Source organism: Symphodus melops, assembly GCF_947650265.1.
Source record: "Symphodus melops genome assembly, contig: scaffold_189, whole genome shotgun sequence".
NCBI classification, from domain to species: Eukaryota; Metazoa; Chordata; class Actinopteri; order Labriformes; family Labridae; genus Symphodus; species Symphodus melops.
The window spans coordinates 10,001-32,683 of NW_027636435.1; the positions used below are offsets into that span (position 1 = coordinate 10,001).

Consider the following 22,683-nt stretch of genomic DNA (forward strand, 5'->3'; position numbering starts at 1 on the left):
TACAGACAGGATGTCATGTTCTGTTCTTCTTTATACAGACAGGATGTCATGTTCTGTTCCTCTTTATACAGACAGGATGTCATGTTCTGTTCCTCTTTATACAGACAGGATGTCATGTTCTGTTCCTCTTTATACAGACAGGATGTCATGTTCTGTTCCTCTTTATACAGACAGGATGTCATATTCTGTTCCTCTTTATACAGACAGGATGTCATGTTCTGTTTATCTTTATACAGACAGGATGTCATGTTCTGTTTATCTTTATACAGACAGGATGTCATGTTCTGTTTATCTTTATACAGACAGGATGTCATGTTCTGTTCTTTATACAGACAGGATGTCATGTTCTGTTTATCTTTATACAGACAGGATGTCATGTTCTGTTTATCTTTATACAGACAGGATGTCATGTTCTGTTTATCTTTATACAGACAGGATGTCATGTTCTGTTTATCTTTATACAGACAGGATGTCATGTTCTGTTTATCTTTATACAGACAGGATGTCATGTTCTGTTCTTCTTTATACAGACAGGATGTCATGTTCTGTTCCTCTTTATACAGACAGGATGTCATGTTCTGTTTCTCTTTATACAGACAGGATGTCATGTTCTGTTCTTCTTTATACAGACAGGATGTTATGTTCTGTTAATCTTTATACAGACAGGATGTCATGTTCTGTTCTTCTTTATACAGACAGGATGTCATGTTCTGTTTATCTTTATACAGACAGGATGTCATGTTCTGTTCCTCTTTATACAGACAGGATGTCATGTTCTGTTTATCTTTATACAGACAGGATGTCATGTTCTGTTTATCTTTATACAGACAGGACGTCATGTTCTGTTTATCTTTATACAGACAGGATGTCATGTTCTGTTCCTCTTTATACAGACAGGATGTCATGTTCTGTTCTTCTTTATACAGACAGGATGTCATGTTCTGTTCTTCTTTATACAGACATGACGTCATGTTCTGTTCGTCTTTATACAGACAGGATGTCATGTTCTGTTCTTCTTTATACAGACAGGATGTCATGTTCTGTTCTTCTTTATACAGACAGGATGTCATGTTCTGTTCCTCTTTATACAGACAGGATGTCATGTTCTGTTCCTCTTTATACAGACAGGATGTCATGTTCTGTTCCTCTTTATACAGACAGGATGTCATGTTCTGTTCCTCTTTATACAGACAGGATGTCATATTCTGTTCCTCTTTATACAGACAGGATGTCATGTTCTGTTCCTCTTTATACAGACAGGATGTCATGTTCTGTTCCTCTTTATACAGACAGGATGTCATGTTCTGTTCTTCTTTATACAGACAGGATGTCATGTTCTGTTCTTCTTTATACAGACAGGATGTCATGTTCTGTTCCTCTTTATACAGACAGGATGTCATGTTCTGTTCTTCTTTATACAGACAGGATGTCATGTTCTGTTCTTCTTTATACAGACAGGATGTCATGTTCTGTTTATCTTTATACAGACAGGATGTCATGTTCTGTTTATCTTTATACAGACAGGATGTCATGTTCTGTTTATCTTTATACAGACAGGATGTCATGTTCTGTTCTTCCTCTTTATACAGACAGGATGTCATGTTCTGTTCCTCTTTATACAGACAGGATGTCATGTTCTGTTCCTCTTTATACAGACAGGATGTCATGTTCTGTTCCTCTTTATACAGACAGGATGTCATGTTCTGTTCCTCTTTATACAGACAGGATGTCATGTTCTGTTCCTCTTTATACAGACAGGATGTCATGTTCTGTTCTTCTTTATACAGACAGGATGTCATGTTCTGTTCCTCTTTATACAGACAGGATGTCATGTTCTGTTTCTCTTTATACAGACAGGATGTCATGTTCTGTTCCTCTTTATACAGACAGGATGTCATGTTCTGTTCTTCCTCTTTATACAGACAGGATGTCATGTTCTGTTCTTCCTCTTTATACAGACAGGATGTCATATTCTGTTCTTCTTTATACAGACAGGATGTCATGTTCTGTTTCTCTTTATACAGACAGGATGTCATGTTCTGTTCTTCTTTATACAGACAGGATGTCATGTTCTGTTCTTCCTCTTTATACAGACAGGATGTCATGTTCTGTTCTTCCTCTTTATACAGACAGGATGTCATGTTCTGTTCTTCTTTATACAGACAGGATGTCATGTTCTGTTCCTCTTTATACAGACAGGATGTCATGTTCTGTTCTTCTTTATACAGACAGGATGTCATGTTCTGTTCCTCTTTATACAGACAGGATGTCATGTTCTGTTCTTCCTCTTTATACAGACAGGATGTCATGTTCTGTTCTTCTTTATACAGACAGGATGTCATGTTCTGTTCTTCTTTATACAGACAGGATGTCATGTTCTGTTCTTCTTTATACAGACAGGATGTCATGTTCTGTTCTTCTTTATACAGACAGGATGTCATGTTCTGTTCTTCTTTATACAGACAGGATGTCATGTTCTGTTCTTCCTCTTTATACAGACAGGATGTCATGTTCTGTTCCTCTTTATACAGACAGGATGTCATGTTCTGTTCCTCTTTATACAGACAGGATGTCATGTTCTGTTCTTCTTTATACAGACAGGATGTCATGTTCTGTTCTTCTTTATACAGACAGGATGTCATGTTCTGTTCCTCTTTATACAGACAGGATGTCATGTTCTGTTCCTCTTTATACAGACAGGATGTCATGTTCTGTTCCTCTTTATACTGACAGGATGTCATGTTCTGTTCTTCTTCATACAGACAGGATGTCATGTTCTGTTCTTCCTCTTTATACAGACAGGATGTCATGTTCTGTTTATCTTTATACAGACAGGATGTCATGTTCTGTTCCTCTTCATACAGACAGGATGTCATGTTCTGTTCTTTATACAGACAGGATGTCATGTTCTGTTCCTCTTTATACAGACAGGATGTCATGTTCTGTTCCTCTTTATACAGACAGGATGTCATGTTCTGTTTATCTTTATACAGACAGGATGTCATGTTCTGTTTATCTTTATACAGACAGGATGTCATGTTCTGTTCCTCTTTATACAGACAGGATGTCATGTTCTGTTCTTCTTTATACAGACAGGATGTCATGTTCTGTTCTTCTTTATACAGACAGGATGTCATGTTCTGTTTATCTTTATACAGACAGGATGTCATGTTCTGTTTATCTTTATACAGACAGGATGTCATGTTCTGTTCCTCTTTATACAGACAGGATGTCATGTTCTGTTCTTCTTTATACAGACAGGATGTCATGTTCTGTTCTTCTTTATACAGACATGACGTCATGTTCTGTTCGTCTTTATACAGACAGGATGTCATGTTCTGTTCTTCTTTATACAGACAGGATGTCATGTTCTGTTCTTCTTTATACAGACAGGATGTCATGTTCTGTTCTTCTTTATACAGACAGGATGTCATGTTCTGTTCCTCTTTATACAGACAGGATGTCATGTTCTGTTCCTCTTTATACAGACAGGATGTCATGTTCTGTTCCTCTTTATACAGACAGGATGTCATGTTCTGTTCCTCTTTATACAGACAGGATGTCATATTCTGTTCCTCTTTATACAGACAGGATGTCATGTTCTGTTTATCTTTATACAGACAGGATGTCATGTTCTGTTTATCTTTATACAGACAGGATGTCATGTTCTGTTTATCTTTATACAGACAGGATGTCATGTTCTGTTCTTTATACAGACAGGATGTCATGTTCTGTTTATCTTTATACAGACAGGATGTCATGTTCTGTTTATCTTTATACAGACAGGATGTCATGTTCTGTTTATCTTTATACAGACAGGATGTCATGTTCTGTTTATCTTTATACAGACAGGATGTCATGTTCTGTTTATCTTTATACAGACAGGATGTCATGTTCTGTTCTTCTTTATACAGACAGGATGTCATGTTCTGTTCCTCTTTATACAGACAGGATGTCATGTTCTGTTTCTCTTTATACAGACAGGATGTCATGTTCTGTTCTTCTTTATACAGACAGGATGTTATGTTCTGTTAATCTTTATACAGACAGGATGTCATGTTCTGTTCTTCTTTATACAGACAGGATGTCATGTTCTGTTTATCTTTATACAGACAGGATGTCATGTTCTGTTCCTCTTTATACAGACAGGATGTCATGTTCTGTTTATCTTTATACAGACAGGATGTCATGTTCTGTTTATCTTTATACAGACAGGACGTCATGTTCTGTTTATCTTTATACAGACAGGATGTCATGTTCTGTTCCTCTTTATACAGACAGGATGTCATGTTCTGTTCTTCTTTATACAGACAGGATGTCATGTTCTGTTCTTCTTTATACAGACATGACGTCATGTTCTGTTCGTCTTTATACAGACAGGATGTCATGTTCTGTTCTTCTTTATACAGACAGGATGTCATGTTCTGTTCTTCTTCATACAGACAGGATGTCATGTTCTGTTCTTCTTTATACAGACAGGATGTCATGTTCTGTTCCTCTTTATACAGACAGGATGTCATGTTCTGTTCCTCTTTATACAGACAGGATGTCATGTTCTGTTCCTCTTTATACAGACAGGATGTCATGTTCTGTTCCTCTTTATACAGACAGGATGTCATATTCTGTTCCTCTTTATACAGACAGGATGTCATGTTCTGTTCCTCTTTATACAGACAGGATGTCATGTTCTGTTCCTCTTTATACAGACAGGATGTCATGTTCTGTTCTTCTTTATACAGACAGGATGTCATGTTCTGTTCTTCTTTATACAGACAGGATGTCATGTTCTGTTCCTCTTTATACAGACAGGATGTCATGTTCTGTTCTTCTTTATACAGACAGGATGTCATGTTCTGTTCTTCTTTATACAGACAGGATGTCATGTTCTGTTTATCTTTATACAGACAGGATGTCATGTTCTGTTTATCTTTATACAGACAGGATGTCATGTTCTGTTTATCTTTATACAGACAGGATGTCATGTTCTGTTCTTCCTCTTTATACAGACAGGATGTCATGTTCTGTTCCTCTTTATACAGACAGGATGTCATGTTCTGTTCCTCTTTATACAGACAGGATGTCATGTTCTGTTCCTCTTTATACAGACAGGATGTCATGTTCTGTTCCTCTTTATACAGACAGGATGTCATGTTCTGTTCCTCTTTATACAGACAGGATGTCATGTTCTGTTCTTCTTTATACAGACAGGATGTCATGTTCTGTTCCTCTTTATACAGACAGGATGTCATGTTCTGTTTCTCTTTATACAGACAGGATGTCATGTTCTGTTCCTCTTTATACAGACAGGATGTCATGTTCTGTTCTTCCTCTTTATACAGACAGGATGTCATGTTCTGTTCTTCCTCTTTATACAGACAGGATGTCATATTCTGTTCTTCTTTATACAGACAGGATGTCATGTTCTGTTTCTCTTTATACAGACAGGATGTCATGTTCTGTTCTTCTTTATACAGACAGGATGTCATGTTCTGTTCTTCCTCTTTATACAGACAGGATGTCATGTTCTGTTCTTCCTCTTTATACAGACAGGATGTCATGTTCTGTTCTTCTTTATACAGACAGGATGTCATGTTCTGTTCCTCTTTATACAGACAGGATGTCATGTTCTGTTCTTCTTTATACAGACAGGATGTCATGTTCTGTTCCTCTTTATACAGACAGGATGTCATGTTCTGTTCTTCCTCTTTATACAGACAGGATGTCATGTTCTGTTCTTCTTTATACAGACAGGATGTCATGTTCTGTTCTTCTTTATACAGACAGGATGTCATGTTCTGTTCTTCTTTATACAGACAGGATGTCATGTTCTGTTCTTTATACAGACAGGATGTCATGTTCTGTTCTTCTTTATACAGACAGGATGTCATGTTCTGTTCTTCCTCTTTATACAGACAGGATGTCATGTTCTGTTCCTCTTTATACAGACAGGATGTCATGTTCTGTTCCTCTTTATACAGACAGGATGTCATGTTCTGTTCTTCTTTATACAGACAGGATGTCATGTTCTGTTCTTCTTTATACAGACAGGATGTCATGTTCTGTTCCTCTTTATACAGACAGGATGTCATGTTCTGTTCCTCTTTATACAGACAGGATGTCATGTTCTGTTCCTCTTTATACTGACAGGATGTCATGTTCTGTTCTTCTTTATACAGACAGGATGTCATGTTCTGTTTATCTTTATACAGACAGGATGTCATGTTCTGTTCCTCTTCATACAGACAGGATGTCATGTTCTGTTCTTTATACAGACAGGATGTCATGTTCTGTTCCTCTTTATACAGACAGGATGTCATGTTCTGTTCCTCTTTATACAGACAGGATGTCATGTTCTGTTTATCTTTATACAGACAGGATGTCATGTTCTGTTTATCTTTATACAGACAGGATGTCATGTTCTGTTCCTCTTTATACAGACAGGATGTCATGTTCTGTTCTTCTTTATACAGACAGGATGTCATGTTCTGTTCTTCTTTATACAGACAGGATGTCATGTTCTGTTTATCTTTATACAGACAGGATGTCATGTTCTGTTCTTCTTTATACAGACAGGATGTCATGTTCTGTTTATCTTTATACAGACAGGATGTCATGTTCTGTTTATCTTTATACAGACAGGATGTCACGTTCTGTTTATCTTTATACAGACAGGATGTCATGTTCTGTTCTTCTTTATACAGACAGGATGTCATGTTCTGTTCCTCTTTATACAGACAGGATGTCATGTTCTGTTTATCTTTATACAGACAGGATGTCATGTTCTGTTTATCTTTATACAGACAGGATGTCATGTTCTGTTCCTCTTTATACAGACAGGATGTCATGTTCTGTTCCTCTTTATACAGACAGGATGTCATGTTCTGTTTATCTTTATACAGACAGGATGTCATGTTCTGTTCTTCTTTATACAGACAGGATGTTATGTTCTGTTTATCTTTATACAGACAGGATGTCATGTTCTGTTCTTCTTTATACAGACAGGATGTCATGTTCTGTTTATCTTTATACAGACAGGATGTTATGTTCTGTTTATCTTTATACAGACAGGATGTCATGTTCTATTTATCTTTATACAGACAGGATGTCATGTTCTGTTTATCTTTATACAGACAGGATGTCATGTTCTGTTTATCTTTATACAGACAGGATGTCATGTTCTGTTTATCTTTATACAGACAGGATGTTATGTTCTGTTTATCTTTATACAGACAGGATGTCATGTTCTGTTAATCTTTATACAGACAGGATGTCATGTTCTGTTCTTCTTTATACAGACAGGATGTCATGTTCTGTTCTTCTTTATACAGACAGGATGTCATGTTCTGTTCCTCTTTATACAGACAGGATGTCATGTTCTGTTAATCTTTATACACACTGAGTTGAGAGGACAAACAGCTGTGATGAGGCCTAATGTTCATCAGAATCCTGTTTTACTTTGGAAGAGTCTCTGGTGGAAATAATCACTGTGTGTGTGTGTGTGTGTGTGTGTGTGTGTTTGTGTGTGTGTGTGTGTGTGTGTGTGTGTGTGTGTGTGTGTGTGTGTGTGTGTGTGTGTGTGTGTGTGTGTGTGTGTGTGTGTGTGTGTGTGTGTGTGTGTGCGCGTGCGTGCGTGTGTGTGTGTCAGGTGTCCTGAATCGGTCATTACTCTGGGTGTGGTGGAGGCGGTTTGTGGATGTCTGATGGCCATGGCTAAGAAGGCGGAGAGAGAGAGTCAGAGCGCCGCCTGGGCCGAGCAGAAGGTTCTGGAGGAGTTTGGACACTGCATCAAACAGATCGTCCGAGCCATGTTCAAGTGAAACACACACGCTCTCACAGTGTGTGTATGTTTGTGTCACATGACACATGCACAGTATGAATTAGCTTCATCACTTCCTCACATGAGTGACCTGGTTTCATCACTGTTTGATGAGCTGCTGTACTGTTCTGTTGTTGTTCTGATCTGAGCCTGTTTGTTCTCCATGTAAAGATTGAAGATGTGAACACTTTAACTTATTTATTTATTCAGACTGTTTATTTATTTATTCTGCACGTCAACACCTCTGACAATAAACGTCATCTTGACTGCATATAATCGTCTCTGCTGCTTTGTTAGACTGTCTGCACGCCACCTCTACCGTCTCTGCAGACTGTCTGCACGCCACCTCTACAGACTGTCTGCACGCCACCTCTACCGTCTCTACAGACTGTCTGCACGCCACCTCTACAGACTGTCTGCACGCCACCTCTACAGACTGTCTGCACGCCACCTCTACAGACTGTCTGCACGCCACCTCTACAGACTGTCTGCACGCCACCTCTACCGTCTCTACAGACTGTCTGCACGCCACCTCTACAGACTGTCTGCACGCCACCTCTACAGACTGTCTGCACGCCACCTCTACAGACTGTCTGCACGCCGTCTCTACAGACTGTCTGCACGCCACCTCTACAGACTGTCTGCACGCCACCTCTACAGACTGTCTGCACGCCACCTCTACAGACTGTCTGCACGCCACCTCTACAGACTGTCTGCACGCCACCTCTACAGTCTGTCTGCACGCCGTCTCTACAGACTGTCTGCACGCCATCTCTGTCTCTGGTCACTTCTACACAGTGTAACACACACACAGTGTAACACACAGTGTAACAAACACACAGTGTAACACACACAGTGTAACACACAGTGTAACACACAGTGTAACACACAGTGTAACACACAGTGTAACACACAGTGTAACACACAGTGTAACACACAGTGTAACACACAGTGTAACACACACATAGTGTAACACACACAGTGTAACACAGTGTAACACACACACACACACACAGTGTAACACACACACAGTGTAGCACACAGTGTAGCACACAGTGTAACACACACACACACACAGTGTAACACACACACACACAGTGTAACACACAGTGTAACACACACAGTATAACACAGTGTAACACACACACACACAGTGTAACACACACACAGTGTAACACACACAGTGTAACACATATACAGTGTAACACACAGTGTAACACACACACAGTGTAACACACACAGTGTAACACACACAGTGTAACACACACAGTGTAACACACAGTGTAACATACACAGTGTAACACACACACTGTAACACACACCGTGTAACACACACACTGTAACACACACACTGTAACACACAGGGTAACACACACCGTGTAACACACACAGTGTAACACACAGTGTAACAAACACACAGTGTAACACACACAGTGTAACACACACACACTGTAACACACACTGTAACACACTGTAACACAGTGTAACACACACAGTGTAACACACAGTGTAACACACACACTGTAACACACACACTGTAACACACACACTGTAACACACAGTGTAACACACACCGTGTAACACACAGTGTAACACACAGTGTAACAAACACACAGTGTAACACACACAGTGTAACACACAGTGTAACACACACAGTGTAACACACAGTGTAGCACACACACAGTGTAGCACACACACAGTGTAACACACAGTGTAACACACAGTGTAACACACACAGTGTAACACACAGTGTAGCACACACACAGTGTAGCACACACACAGTGTAACACACAGTGTAACACACACAGTGTAACACACAGTGTAACAAACACACAGTGTAACACACACAGTGTAACACACAGTGTAACACACAGTGTAACACACACATAGTGTAACACACACAGTGTAACACAGTGTAACACACACACACACACAGTGTAACACACACACAGTGTAGCACACAGTGTAGCACACAGTGTAGCACACACACACACACACACACACACAGTGTAACACACACACTGTAACACACACACACTGTAACACACAGTGTAACACACACCGTGTAACACACACAGTGTAACACACAGTGTAACACACACCGTGTAACACACACAGTGTAACACACAGTGTAACAAACACACAGTGTAACACACACAGTGTAACACACACAGTGTAACACATAGTGTAACACACAGTGTAGCACACACACACACACACACACACAGTGTAACACACACACACACACACACACACAGTGTAGCACACACACACAGTGTAACACACACACACACAAACACACAGTGGTATTGATGTTCCCGTGTGCTGGGCAGGGTAACACACTGTGAAACACACAGTGTAACACACACAGTGTAACACACACACACACAGTGTAACACACACAGTGTAACACACACACACACACAGTATAACACACACACACACAGTGTAACACACAGGGTAACAGACACACACAGTGTAACACACAGTGTAACACACACAGTGTAACACACACAGTGTAACACACACAGTGTAACACACACACACACAGTGTAACACACACAGTGTAACACACACACACACACAGTGTAACACACACACACACAGTGTAACACACAGGGTAACAGACACACACAGTGTAACACACACACAGTGTAACACACACACAGTGTAACACACACACAGTGTAACACACACAGTGTCTTACACACACACAGTGTAACACACACACACACAGTGTAGCACACACACACACACAGTGTAACACACACACACACAGTGTAGCACACACACACACACACACACAGTGTAACACACACACACACACAGTAGCACACACACACAGTGTAACACACACACAGTGTAGCACACACACAGTGCAACACACACACAGTGTAACACACACACACACACACACAGTGTAGCACACACACACAGTGTAACACACACACACACACACACAGTGTAGCACACACACACAGTGTAGCACACACACAAACAGTGTAACACACACACACACACACAGTGTAACACACACACACACACACACACACACACAGTGTAGCACACAGTGTAGCACACACACAAACAGTGTAACACACACACACACACACAGTGTAACACACACACACACACACAGTGTAGCACACAGTGTAGCACACACACAAACAGTGTAACACACACACACACACACAGTGTAACACACACACACACACACAGTGTAGCACACAGTGTAGCACACATACACAGTGTAGCACACACACACAGTGTAACACACACACAGTGTAGCACACACACACACAGTGTAACACACACACAGTGTAACACACACACACACACACAGTGTAACACACACACACAGTGTAACACACACACACACACACACACACACACAGTGTAACACACACACACACACAGTGTAACACACACACACACACACACACAGTGTAACACACACACACACACACACACACACACACAGTGTAGCACACACACACACACAGTGTAACACACACACACACACAGTGTAACACACACACACAGTGTAACACACACACACACACACACACAGTGTAGCACACACACACACACACACACACACACACACACACAGTGTAACACACACACACACACACACACACACACACACAGTGTAACACACACACACACACACACACACACACACACAGTGTAACACACACACACACACACACACACACACACACAGTGTAACACACACACACAGTGTAACACACACACACACACACACACACACACAGTGGTATTGATGTTCCCGTGTGCTGGGCACGGCGGTGACGTCAGCTGTGTTTTGACGTTGTTTTTCAGTCTTTAGTAAACAGGCGTCCTGCCGGGCCGCACAGCGAGCGAGCAGATCGAACCCGTGTGTCGGGGCGGGGGATACAAGCAGCCTCTTTATAAAACCCACTCTCACACACACACACACACACACACACACACACGCTCAGCTCGACCGGCTGCAGAAATGGTGAGTAAAACACTTGTTCTGTCTTGGGTGTTTTTGCAGTTGATGATTGTGATGTGGAGTTGAACACTCTGATGTCAGTCAGTAGAAAAGGACACAGCGGCTCTGCGCTCATCTGGATTAAACTGACAATGCAAATACAACACACACTTTGTATGAGATCATTAGAAGCACTGATAAACTTCAGTGTCGGGGGCAGCTCGTCTGAGATATCACACCGTCTGAGTCGGAGCGTCATGTCTCACCACTTATATGAGGGTTGGAGGTTTTCATAGACCTCTTGAGTGAGGTTGAAGGTTCTGAGAGTTCTGTTCAATTGGTGGATCTGCATCATGCATGATTCCTGTGTGGCATTTCAAAAAGCCTTTTACAGAAACTACACTGATGATAATGAGCCTTATTTATGACTTCTGACTGGATTTGACTTTTTCTGTCTGACTGTTGAGTAAAATAATTGTTCATAGTAATTAAAGGAGCAGTCTATAACTCTGCCCCTAGTGTTTAATATGAGTACTGCAGTCTAAACTCTAATCATCACAGAGAGCTGGCTCCGCCCCCTCCTCTCACACAGGTCAGCATGTGGTGGACACTGTAGCTTCAGTGTTTAGCCAGCTCTGCATGTGGTGGACACTGTAGCTTCAGTGTTAAGCCAGCTCTGCATGTGGTGGACACTGTAGCTTCAGTGTTTAGCCAGCTCTGCATGTGGTGGACACTGTAGCTTCAGCGTTTAGCCAGCTCTGCATGTAGAGACACTGTAGCTTCAGTGTTTAGCCAGCTCTGCATGTGGTGGACACTGTAGCTTCAGTGTTTAGCCAGCTCTGCATGTGGTGGACACTGTAGCTTCAGTGTTTAGCCAGCTCTGCATGTGGTGGACACTGTAGCTTCAGTGTTTAGCCAGCTCTGCATGTAGACACACTGTAGCTTCAGTGTTTAGCCAGCTCTGCATGTGGTGGACACTGTAGCTTCAGTGTTTAGCCAGCTCTGCATGTAGAGACACTGTAGCTTCAGTGTTTAGCCAGCTCTGCATGTGGTGGACACTGTAGCTTCAGTGTTTAACCAGCTCTGCATGTGGTGGACACTGTAGCTTCAGTGTTTAGCCAGCTCTGCATGTGGTGGACACTGTAGCTTCAGTGTTTAGCCAGCTCTGCATGGGTCTGTAAAGCTTTCTGCGTTCTAACCTCTCTCCATGTTTCATCTCCAACATTGATCCTAGTTTGAGCAGCTTTCTGCTGCTGGAGCTTATTAGAAACATGCAGAGGCTTTTTAGCTCGGGTACAATCACTTCTATCTGAAGCAGTTCCACTGCCCGCTTCCATCGCTGCAACACCTGTTCACCTGATAACTGCTCTCATATCTGAGCCTGAAGGGACAAAAAACATAAGATTAATGGGATTAAAAACATATCATTTTAATTAATCATAATAAAGTTGTGATTGCTGACAGCCCTAAATACTGATGGACTGGAATAAGTAAGTAAAAGTTTATTTATATAGCATCTTTCAAGAGCATAAAAACGTCACAAAATGCTTCACAAGCAGAAAAATAAAAAATACAGTGCATACAAAACGATCACAATAAAATACAGAGACAGATTAGACGAAGGCAGGTTTGAACAGATGGGTCTTCAGCTGCTTTTTAAAAATGTCCACAGAGGACAGGGCTCTCAGTTCTGGGGGAAGACTGGTCCAGGACTTAGGAGCCACAACCTCTAAAGCAATAATGAAATGGTTTACATTTGAGGCTGCTGTCCTGGTTCCTCTCGCTCCCACTTGCGTTTATATTTTCTTCCTGTCTCTTTAATTTTGTGTCCTTGTATGAATTATTCCTGTCCTTCTTTTAGAAAATAAAGCTGACAGCTGTGTGGATGTGTTCTTTATTAATCTCCTTGTTGGTGGAGTCAGAGCATGCACAGAAGGTAAAACTACAGAGATGTTTTCATGTTTCCTTGTTTCTATCCACCCTGTGTCTCTGTAGTAAACTGTCTCTCTCTCCTCAGCTGAACGTTCACTGGAGTCCTCAGTCCATGATGTACCTGAAGGGGAAACGTGAGTGAAACACTTCATTTAACTCATCCATTCATACACATTCACACACTGATGGTAGAGGCTGCTGCAGAGTAAAGAGTCCATCAGTATGAACTCATCCATTCATACACACTCACACACTGATGGTAGAGGCTGCTGCAGAGTAAAGAGTCCATCAGTATGAACTCATCCATTCATACACATTCACACACTGATGGTAGAGGCTGCTGCAGAGTAAAGAGTTCATCAGTATGAACTCATCCATTCATACACATCCACACACTGATGGTAGAGGCTGCTGCAGAGTCCATCAGTATGAACTCATCCATCCATACACATTCACACACTGATGGTAGAGGCTGCTGCAGAGTAAAGAGTCCATCAGTATGAACTCATCCATTCATACACATTCACACACTGATGATAGAGGCTGCTGCAGAGTAAAGAGTCCATCAGTATGAACTCATCCATTCATACACACTCACACACTGATGGTAGAGGCTGCTGCAGAGTAAAGAGTCCATCAGTATTAACTCATCCATTCACACACATCCACACACTGATGATAGAGGCTGCTGCAGAGTAAAGAGTCCATCAGTATGAACTCATCCATTCATACACACTCACACACTGATGGTAGAGGCTGCTGCAGAGTAAAGAGTCCATCAGTATGAACTCATCCATTCATACACACTCACACACTGATGGTAGAGGCTGCTGCAGAGTAAAGAGTCCATCAGTATGAACTCATCCATTCATACACACTCACACACTGATGGTAGAGGCTGCTGCAGAGTCCATCAGTATGAACTCATCCATTCATACACATTCACACACTGATGGTAGAGGCTGCTGCAGAGTAAAGAGTCCATCAGTATGAACTCATCCATTCATACACACTCACACACTGATGGTAGAGGCTGCTGCAGAGTAAAGAGTCCATCAGTATGAACTCATCCATTCATACACATTCACACACTGATGGTAGAGGCTGCTGGAGAGTAAAGAGTCCATCAGTATGAACTCATCCATTCATACACACTCACACACTGATGGTAGAGGCTGCTGCAGAGTAAAGAGTCCATCAGTATGAACTCATCCATTCATACACATTCACACACTGATGGTAGAGGCTGCTGCAGAGTAAAGAGTCCATCAGTATGAACTCATCCATTCATACACACTCACACACTGATGGTAGAGGCTGCTGCAGAGTAAAGAGTCCATCAGTATGAACTCATCCATTCATACACATCCACACACTGATGGTAGAGGCTGCTGCAGAGTAAAGAGTCCATCACTATTAACTCATCCATTCATACACATTCACACACTGATGGTAGAGGCTGCTGCAGAGTAAAGAGTTCATCAGTATGAACTCATCCATTCATACACATCCACACACTGATGGTAGAGGCTGCTGCAGAGTCCATCAGTATGAACTCATCCATCCATACACATTCACACACTGATGGTAGAGGCTGCTGCAGAGTCCATCAGTATTAACTCATCCATTCATACACACTCACACACTGATGGTAGATGCTGCTGCAGAGTCCATCAGTATTAACTCATCCATTCATACACATTCACACACTGATGGTAGAGGCTGCTGCAGAGTAAAGAGTCCATCAGTATTAACTCATCCATTCATGCACACTCACACACTGATGGTAGAGGCTGCTGCAGAGTAAAGAGTCCATCAGTATGAACTCATCCATTCATACACATTCACACTCTGATGGTAGAGGCTGCTGCAGAGTAAAGAGTCCATCAGTATGAACTCATCCATTCATACACATTCACACACTGATGGTAGAGGCTGCTGCAGAGTAAAGAGTCCATCAGTATTAACTCATCCATTCACACACATTCACACACTGATGGTAGAGGCTGCTGCAGAGTAAAGAGTCCATCAGTATTAACTCATCCATTCACACACTGATGGTAGAGGCTGCTGCAGAGTAAAGAGTCCATCAGTATGAACTCATCCATTCATACACATTCACACTCTGATGGTAGAGGCTGCTGCAGAGTAAAGAGTCCATCAGTATGAACTCATCCATTCATACACATTCACACACTGATGGTAGAGGCTGCTGCAGAGTAAAGAGTCCATCAGTATTAACTCATCCATTCATACACATCCACACACTGATGATAGAGGCTGCTGCAGAGTAAAGAGTCCATCAGTATTAACTCATCCATTCATACACATTCACACACTGATGGTAGAGGCTGCTGCAGAGTGAAGAGTCCATCAGTATTAACTCATCCATTCATACACATTCACACACTGATGGTAGAGGCTGCTGCAGAGTGAAGAGTCCATCAGTATTAACTCATCCATTCATACACATTCACACACTGATGGTAGAGGCTGCTGCAGAGTAAAGAGTCCATCAGTATTAACTCATCCATTCATACACACTCACACACTGATGGTAGAGGCTGCTGCAGAGTAAATAGTCCATCACTATTAACTCATCCATTCACACACATTCACACACTGATGGTAGAGGCTGCTGCAGAGTCCATCAGTATTAACTCATCCATTCATACACACTCACACACTGATGGTAGAGGCTGCTGCAGAGTCCATCAGTATTAACTCATCCATTCATACACATTCACACACTGATGGTAGAGGCTGCTGCAGAGTAAAGAGTCCATCAGTATTAACTCATCCATTCATACACACTCACACACTGATGGTAGAGGCTGCTGCAGAGTAAAGAGTCCATCAGTATGAACTCATCCATTCATACACATTCACACTCTGATGGTAGAGGCTGCTGCAGAGTAAAGAGTCCATCAGTATGGACTCATCCATTCATACACATTCACACACTGATGGTAGAGGCTGCTGCAGAGTAAAGAGTCCATCAGTATGGACTCATCCATTCACACACTGATGGTAGAGGCTGCTGCAGAGTAAAGAGTCCATCAGTATTAACTCATCCATTCATACACATTCACACACTGATGGTAGAGGCTGCTGCAGAGTAAAGAGTCCATCAGTGTGAACTCATCCATTCATACACATTCACACACTGATGGTAGAGGCTGCTGCAGAGTAAAGAATCCATCGGTGAGTTCTTGTTTCTGTCGTTCTGCTCTTCAGACGGACGGAGGTTTGTGTCGGAAGATGACAACGATGTTTTGCACGGTCTTCAGGGTCTTCAGGGTCTTCACGGTCTTCAGGGTCTTCAGGGTCTTCAGGGTCTGCATGGCTGGTACGCAGTGCTCAAAGGTATAGAGTGATGTCATCAGACTGTCATTACAGATGTAATGGATGGACTCCCTGGGACTCTAAATGGATTGTATCTGTATTGATTTCAGTCATACTCTGAGGGCTCAGTGTGAGGACCCCTCCTCCTCTGTGTGTGTGTGTGTGTGTGTGTGTGTGTGTGTGTGTGTGTTACACTGTGTGTGTTACACTGTGTGTGTTACACTGTGTGTGTCGGCTGTTTTCTGTCCCACAAATAAAGAATGTTTGTGCAAGAGCTTAACGTCTACTTCATTCTGCTTTAAAAGTGAATTAAATAATGTGTGTGTGTGTTGGTGTGTGTGTGTGTGTGTGTGTGTGTGTGTGTGTGTGTGAGTGTGTGTGTGTGTGTGTGTGTGTGTGTGTGTGTGTGTGTGTGTGTTGGTGTGTGTGCAGGTATCCAGAGGCTGCAGTCAAGGGTCCCCAGTAAACCCCGTCACATCCTCAGCTCAGAGAAAGTCCTGCTCCAGGTCCTGCATCCGAGATGAGTCCAACTGTCAGCATTGAAAAAATAAACCAACTGTGTGTGTGTGTGTGTGTGTGTGTGTGTGCGTGCGTGCGTGTGTGTGTGTGCGTGTGCGTGTGCGTGTGTGTGTGTGTGTGCATGATTATGATGACATGAAATGTTTCTCAGTGAATCGTTGTTTACGTTATGTGTTTTTGTTTGCATGATGAAATACTTGTTGTCTTGTACATATTCCTGCTTGCTGTAATAAATCTGATCACAAACTGAATAAAGGATCAATGAGACTCTACATCTTACATTTTGTATATTTTTTACTGCAGTTGACCTGTTTGACCACCAGAGAGCAGCAGTGTTTAGTAGAAGAGCAGAGTGTTGTATTAAGCATACTCATCACTGATGATGACATCGAGCTTGGAAATAAATAAACATATGTTCACATTTAAGTATACTGTGTACAAACACACACACACACACACACACACACACACACACACATCATAAATAACCAAGATCAGTTTAATCTGACAGATAATACAAAGTACTACATTCAAAATCAATGATCAAAGAATTGATAAGTTGTTACCTTATGGAGTACTTTTACATTCTTCTGTCTTTTAATGATGTCTTTGTTCATTTCTGCTGCTCTCTTTCCTAAAGCTGTGTGAATGTCCTCGTGTCTGAACTGCACCATACAAATCAACCTCTTTTGAATCTGTCTGAAAGCACAGACGCTGCACGCTGTAAACAGACGCTGCACGCTGTAAACAGATGCTGCACGCTGTAAACAGATGCTGCACGCTGTAAACAGACGCTGCACGCTGTAAACAGACGCTGCACGCTGTAAACAGACGCTGCACGCTGTAAACAGACGCTGCACGCTGTAAACAGATGCTGCACGCTGTAAACAGATGCTGCACGCTGTAAACAGACGCTGCACGCTGTAAACAGACGCTGCACGCTGTAAACAGATGCTGCACGCTGTAAACAGATGCTGCACGCTGTAAACAGACGCTGCACGCTGTAAACAGACGCTGCACGCTGTAAACAGACGCTGCACGCTGTAAACAGACGCTGCACGCTGTAAACAGACGCTGCACGCTGTAAACAGACGCTGCACTCTGTAAACAGATGCTGCACGCTGTAAACAGACGCTGCACGCTGTAAACAGACGCTGCACGCTGTAAACAGACGCTGCACTCTGTAAACAGATGCTGCACGCTGTAAACAGACGCTGCACTCTGTAAACAGACGCTGCACGCTGTAAACAGACGCTGCACGCTGTAAACAGACGCTGCACTCTGTAAACAGACGCTGCACTCTGTAAACAGACGCTGCACTCTGTAAACAGACGCTGCACTCTGTAAACAGACGCTGCACGCTGTAAACAGACGCTGCACGCTGTAAACAGACGCTGCACTCTGTAAACAGACGCTGCACGCTGTAAACAGACGCTGCACGCTGTAAACAGATGCTGCACGCTGTAAACAGACGCTGTATACAGACTGTATACAGTGGTGACTCTGGTACAGTGGTGACTCTGGTACAGTGGTGACTGGTGCAGTGGTGACTCTGGTACAGTGGTGACTCTGGTGCAGTGGTGACTCTGGTGCAGTGGTGACTGGTACAGTGGTGACTGGTGCAGTGGTGAGTCTGGTGCAGTGGTGACTCTGGTACAGTGGGGACTCTGGTACAGTGGTGACTCTGGTGCAGTGGTGACTGGTACAGTGGTGACTCTGGTACAGTGGTGACTGGTACAGTGGTGACTCTGGTACAGTGGTGACTCTGGTGCAGTGGTGACTCTGGTGCAGTGGTGACTCTGGTACAGTGGGGACTCTGGTGCAGTGGTGACTCTGGTACAGTGGTGACTCTGGTACAGTGGTGACTCTGGTACAGTGGTGACTCTGGTGCAGTGGTGACTGGTACAGTGGTGACTCTGGTACAGTGGTGACTGGTACAGTGGTGACTCTGGTACAGTGGTGACTCTGGTGCAGTGGTGACTCTGGTACAGTGGTGACTCTGGTGCAGTGGTGACTCTGGTACAGTGGTGACTCTGGTGCAGTGGTGACTCTGGTGCAGTGGTGACTCTGGTACAGTGGTGACTCTGGTACAGTGGGGACTCTGGTGCAGTGGTGACTCTAGTACAGTGGTGACTCTGGTGCAGTGGTGACTCTGGTACAGTGGTGACTCTGGTACAGTGGTGACTGGTGCAGTGGTGAGTCTGGTGCAGTGGTGACTGGTACAGTGGTGACTCTGGTGCAGTGGTGACTCTGGTACAGTGGTGACTCTGGTACAGTGGTGACTCTGGTGCAGTGGTGACTCTGGTACAGTGGTGACTCTGGTGCAGTGGTGACTCTGGTACAGTGGTGACTCTGGTACAGTGGTGACTGGTGCAGTGGTGACTCTGGTGCAGTGGTGACTCTGGTACAGTGGTGACTGGTACAGTGGTGACTCTGGTGCAGTGGTGACTCTGGTGCAGTGGTAACTCTGGTACAGTGGTGACTCTGGTACAGTGGTGACTCTGGTGCAGTGGTGACTCTGGTACAGTGGTGACTCTGGTACAGTGGTGACTCTGGTGCAGTGGTGACTCTGGTACAGTGGTGACTCTGGTGTCTCTATCAAGTCACCAGAGCAGCCGGACGTTTCACATGGCCGATAGCAGAGTCTGTATATATTCTGCTTTGGGCTCATATAAAGAATTTAACAAAGCTTTTCAGGCTTTAGTGGTCACTTGTATACATGAATGAAGCCTTTTGAACAGATTGAAAATGAAATGGAGAAATCTTCCACCTTGAACACTGTGTCCTCTCTCTCTCTCTCTCTCTCTCTCTCTGTCCGCTTTATAACCTTACCCGCTCAGAGCTCTATTTCCTGAAGCCATACAAACAGCCTCTATTAGCCTGACTTAAACAAACAGCAGGGCTGCTTGGTTTAGCTAATCCTGTAATGGATATCACCTCTGTGTGGGCCACTCACATTTCCTCCCAGACTGCGCCTGGATTTCATCACACGCTGCTGGAATCACTTTGGACAAAGCAAAACTTTTTTTTGCTTTAGCAGGAAGTCGATGTGTCAACCCCGTGTTCACCTCCATGAATGTCTGCAGGTCCTGAAAGACCCCCAGAGGCAGCGACTGTACATCCACATGTGTCACCTCTCCAACAAGTCCAACAGCACCAGCAGGCTTTATGAAGACGCCAGCAGAGACGGTCCCTGTGCATGAAACACGTGATACAGATGTGACCTGTTTCAGGATGTCAAAGAAACGTTTAAACAGTCCAACATGCACGACAGTTCCATTAAGTCTCTCTGTAGATAGTGGTCCTCAGTGTCTCTGTATTTATTTTGTCCCTTCAGTCTCTCTGTAGATAGTGGTCCTCAGTGTCTCTGTATTTATTTTGTCCCTTCAGTCTCTCTGTAGATAGTGGTCCTCAGTGTGTCTCTGTATTTATTTTGTCCCTTCAGTCTCTCTGTAGATAGTGGTCCTCAGTGTCTCTGTATTTATTTTGTCCCTTCAGTCTCTCTGTAGATAGTGGTCCTCAGTCAATCAATCTTTATTTGTATAGCGTCAATTCATAACAGGCGTTATCTGGAGACACTTTACAAAAGCAGGTAAAGGACCTTACTGTTTGTCTGTTAACATTAACAAAAGAGCAGGTAACAAGACCATGCACCACTATAGGCACCACGAGCAGGCCTGCATTCTGGGAACGTCATGTTCTTGATGGATAGTACGGTACAATTAACTCTTTAAGATAGGATGGTGCCTGACCGTTTAGAGCTTTGTAGGTGAGCAGAAGGATTTTAAATTCTATTCTAGATTTTATAGGGAGCCAATGGAGAGAAGCCAATACAGGAGTCATGTGGTCCCTTTTCCTCGTTCTAGTCAGAACACGAGCTGCAGCGTTTTGGACGAGTTGGAGGGTCTTTAGAGATTTACCATAGCACCCTGCTAAAATAGAATTACAGTAATCCAACCTGGAGGTAACAAATGCATGAACTAATTTTTCAGCATCATGTTGTGACAGGATCTGTCTGATCTTAGAGATATTACCAAGGTGAAAATAAGCTGTCCTTGAAATGTGTTTAATGTATGAATCAAAGGACAAATCCTGATCAAACAGAACTCCTAGGTTCCTAACAGTGGTACTAGAGGCTACGCTAATACTACTAAGGGCCGTCATATCGGCAGAGAAAGTCTCTCTAAGGTTCTTAGGTCCAATCACTAGAACTTCAGTCTTGTCTGAGTTGAGCAGTAAGAAGTTTCTGGTCATCCAGGTCCTGATGTCCTTGAGGCTTCTAGTTTACGAAGCTGGTTGGTGTCTTCTGGCTTCATTGATATGTAGAGCTGAGTATCGTCTGCATAGCAATGAACGTTCATGGAGTGTTTTCTCATAATACTACCGAGAGGAAGCATCTATAATGTAAAGAGAATCAGACCAAGCACTGATCCTTGAGGCACTCCATGGCTAACTTTGGTGTACAAAGAGGACTCATCATGAACACACTGAGACCTGTCTGATAAATAGGATCTAAACCAACTTAAAGCAGTCCCTGTAACTCCAAGTCATTGTTCTAGTCCCTGTAACTCCAAGTCATTGTTCTAGTCCCTGTAACTCCAAGTCATTGTTCTAGTCCCTGTAACTCCAAGTCATTGTTCTAGTCCCTGTATCTCCAAGTCATTGTTCTAGTCCCTGTATCTCCAAGTCATTGTTCTAGTCTCTGTAACTCCAAGTCATTGTTCTAGTCTCTGTAACTCCAAGTCATTGTTCTAGTCTCTGTAACAGGATGTGATGGTCGATGGTGTCAGGAGCAGCAGTCAGACCTAACAGGTCGAGCACAGATAGAAGTTCCCTGTCTGAGACTAACAGAAGATCATGTGCATCATAACTAGTCTAGTTCTATGCTAAACTCTAAATCCAGACTGGAACTCCTCTAACAGGCTGTTGTCATGGAGACAGTCACACAGCTGATTAGCTACCACTCTCTCTAAGATCTTGGAGATAAAAGGAAGGTTAGATATAGGTCTATAGTTAGCTAGAGTTCCTGAATCAAGAGTAGGCTTTTTAAGGAGCGGTTTAATTACAGCTACTTTAAATGACTGGGGTA

At 42.9% G+C, this 22,683-nt stretch overlaps 2 protein-coding genes across 4 annotated transcripts in view; both read left to right on the forward strand.

Annotated features, from left to right (window-relative positions):
- The window catches only part of tesmin (testis expressed metallothionein like protein), a 15,340-nt gene extending 7,493 nt beyond the window's left edge, over positions 1-7,847 (forward strand). For both annotated transcript variants that reach the window (XM_079373343.1, XM_079373344.1), the window contains exon 12: positions 7,646-7,847. In XM_079373343.1, the coding sequence (XP_079229469.1) occupies positions 7,646-7,817 (172 nt within the window). In that variant the 3' untranslated portion in view covers positions 7,818-7,847. The remainder of the gene's footprint in view (positions 1-7,645) is intronic.
- A 5,670-nt stretch (positions 7,848-13,517) lies between these two features.
- On the forward strand, positions 13,518-17,651 carry LOC306819530 (spexin prohormone 2-like). 2 transcript variants are annotated; one of them, XM_079373345.1, is made up of 4 exons: positions 13,518-13,734; positions 13,816-13,864; positions 16,968-17,096; positions 17,508-17,651. In XM_079373345.1, the coding sequence occupies exons 1-4, from the start codon at positions 13,684-13,686 to the stop codon at positions 17,597-17,599; spliced, it is 321 nt and encodes a 106-aa protein (XP_079229471.1). In that variant the 5' UTR covers positions 13,518-13,683; the 3' UTR covers positions 17,600-17,651. The 2 variants fall into 2 exon arrangements, with proteins under 2 accessions (XP_079229471.1, XP_079229472.1); XM_079373346.1 differs by having other exon boundaries at positions 16,968-17,079; positions 17,508-17,602.
- The last annotated feature ends 5,032 nt before the right edge of the window (positions 17,652-22,683 follow it).

Excerpts from the sequence above, each read along its gene's own strand:
- LOC306819530 (XM_079373345.1), top strand. The coding sequence starts at position 13,684 with ATGTGTTCTTTATTAATCTCCTTGTTGGTGGAGTCAGAGCATGCACAG. Across the intron at positions 13,735-13,815 it reads AGTCAGAGCATGCACAGAAG|CTGAACGTTCACTGGAGTCC; the intron begins GTAAAACTACAG and ends CTCTCTCCTCAG. Across the intron at positions 17,097-17,507 it reads CTGGTACGCAGTGCTCAAAG|GTATCCAGAGGCTGCAGTCA; the intron begins GTATAGAGTGAT and ends GTGTGTGTGCAG.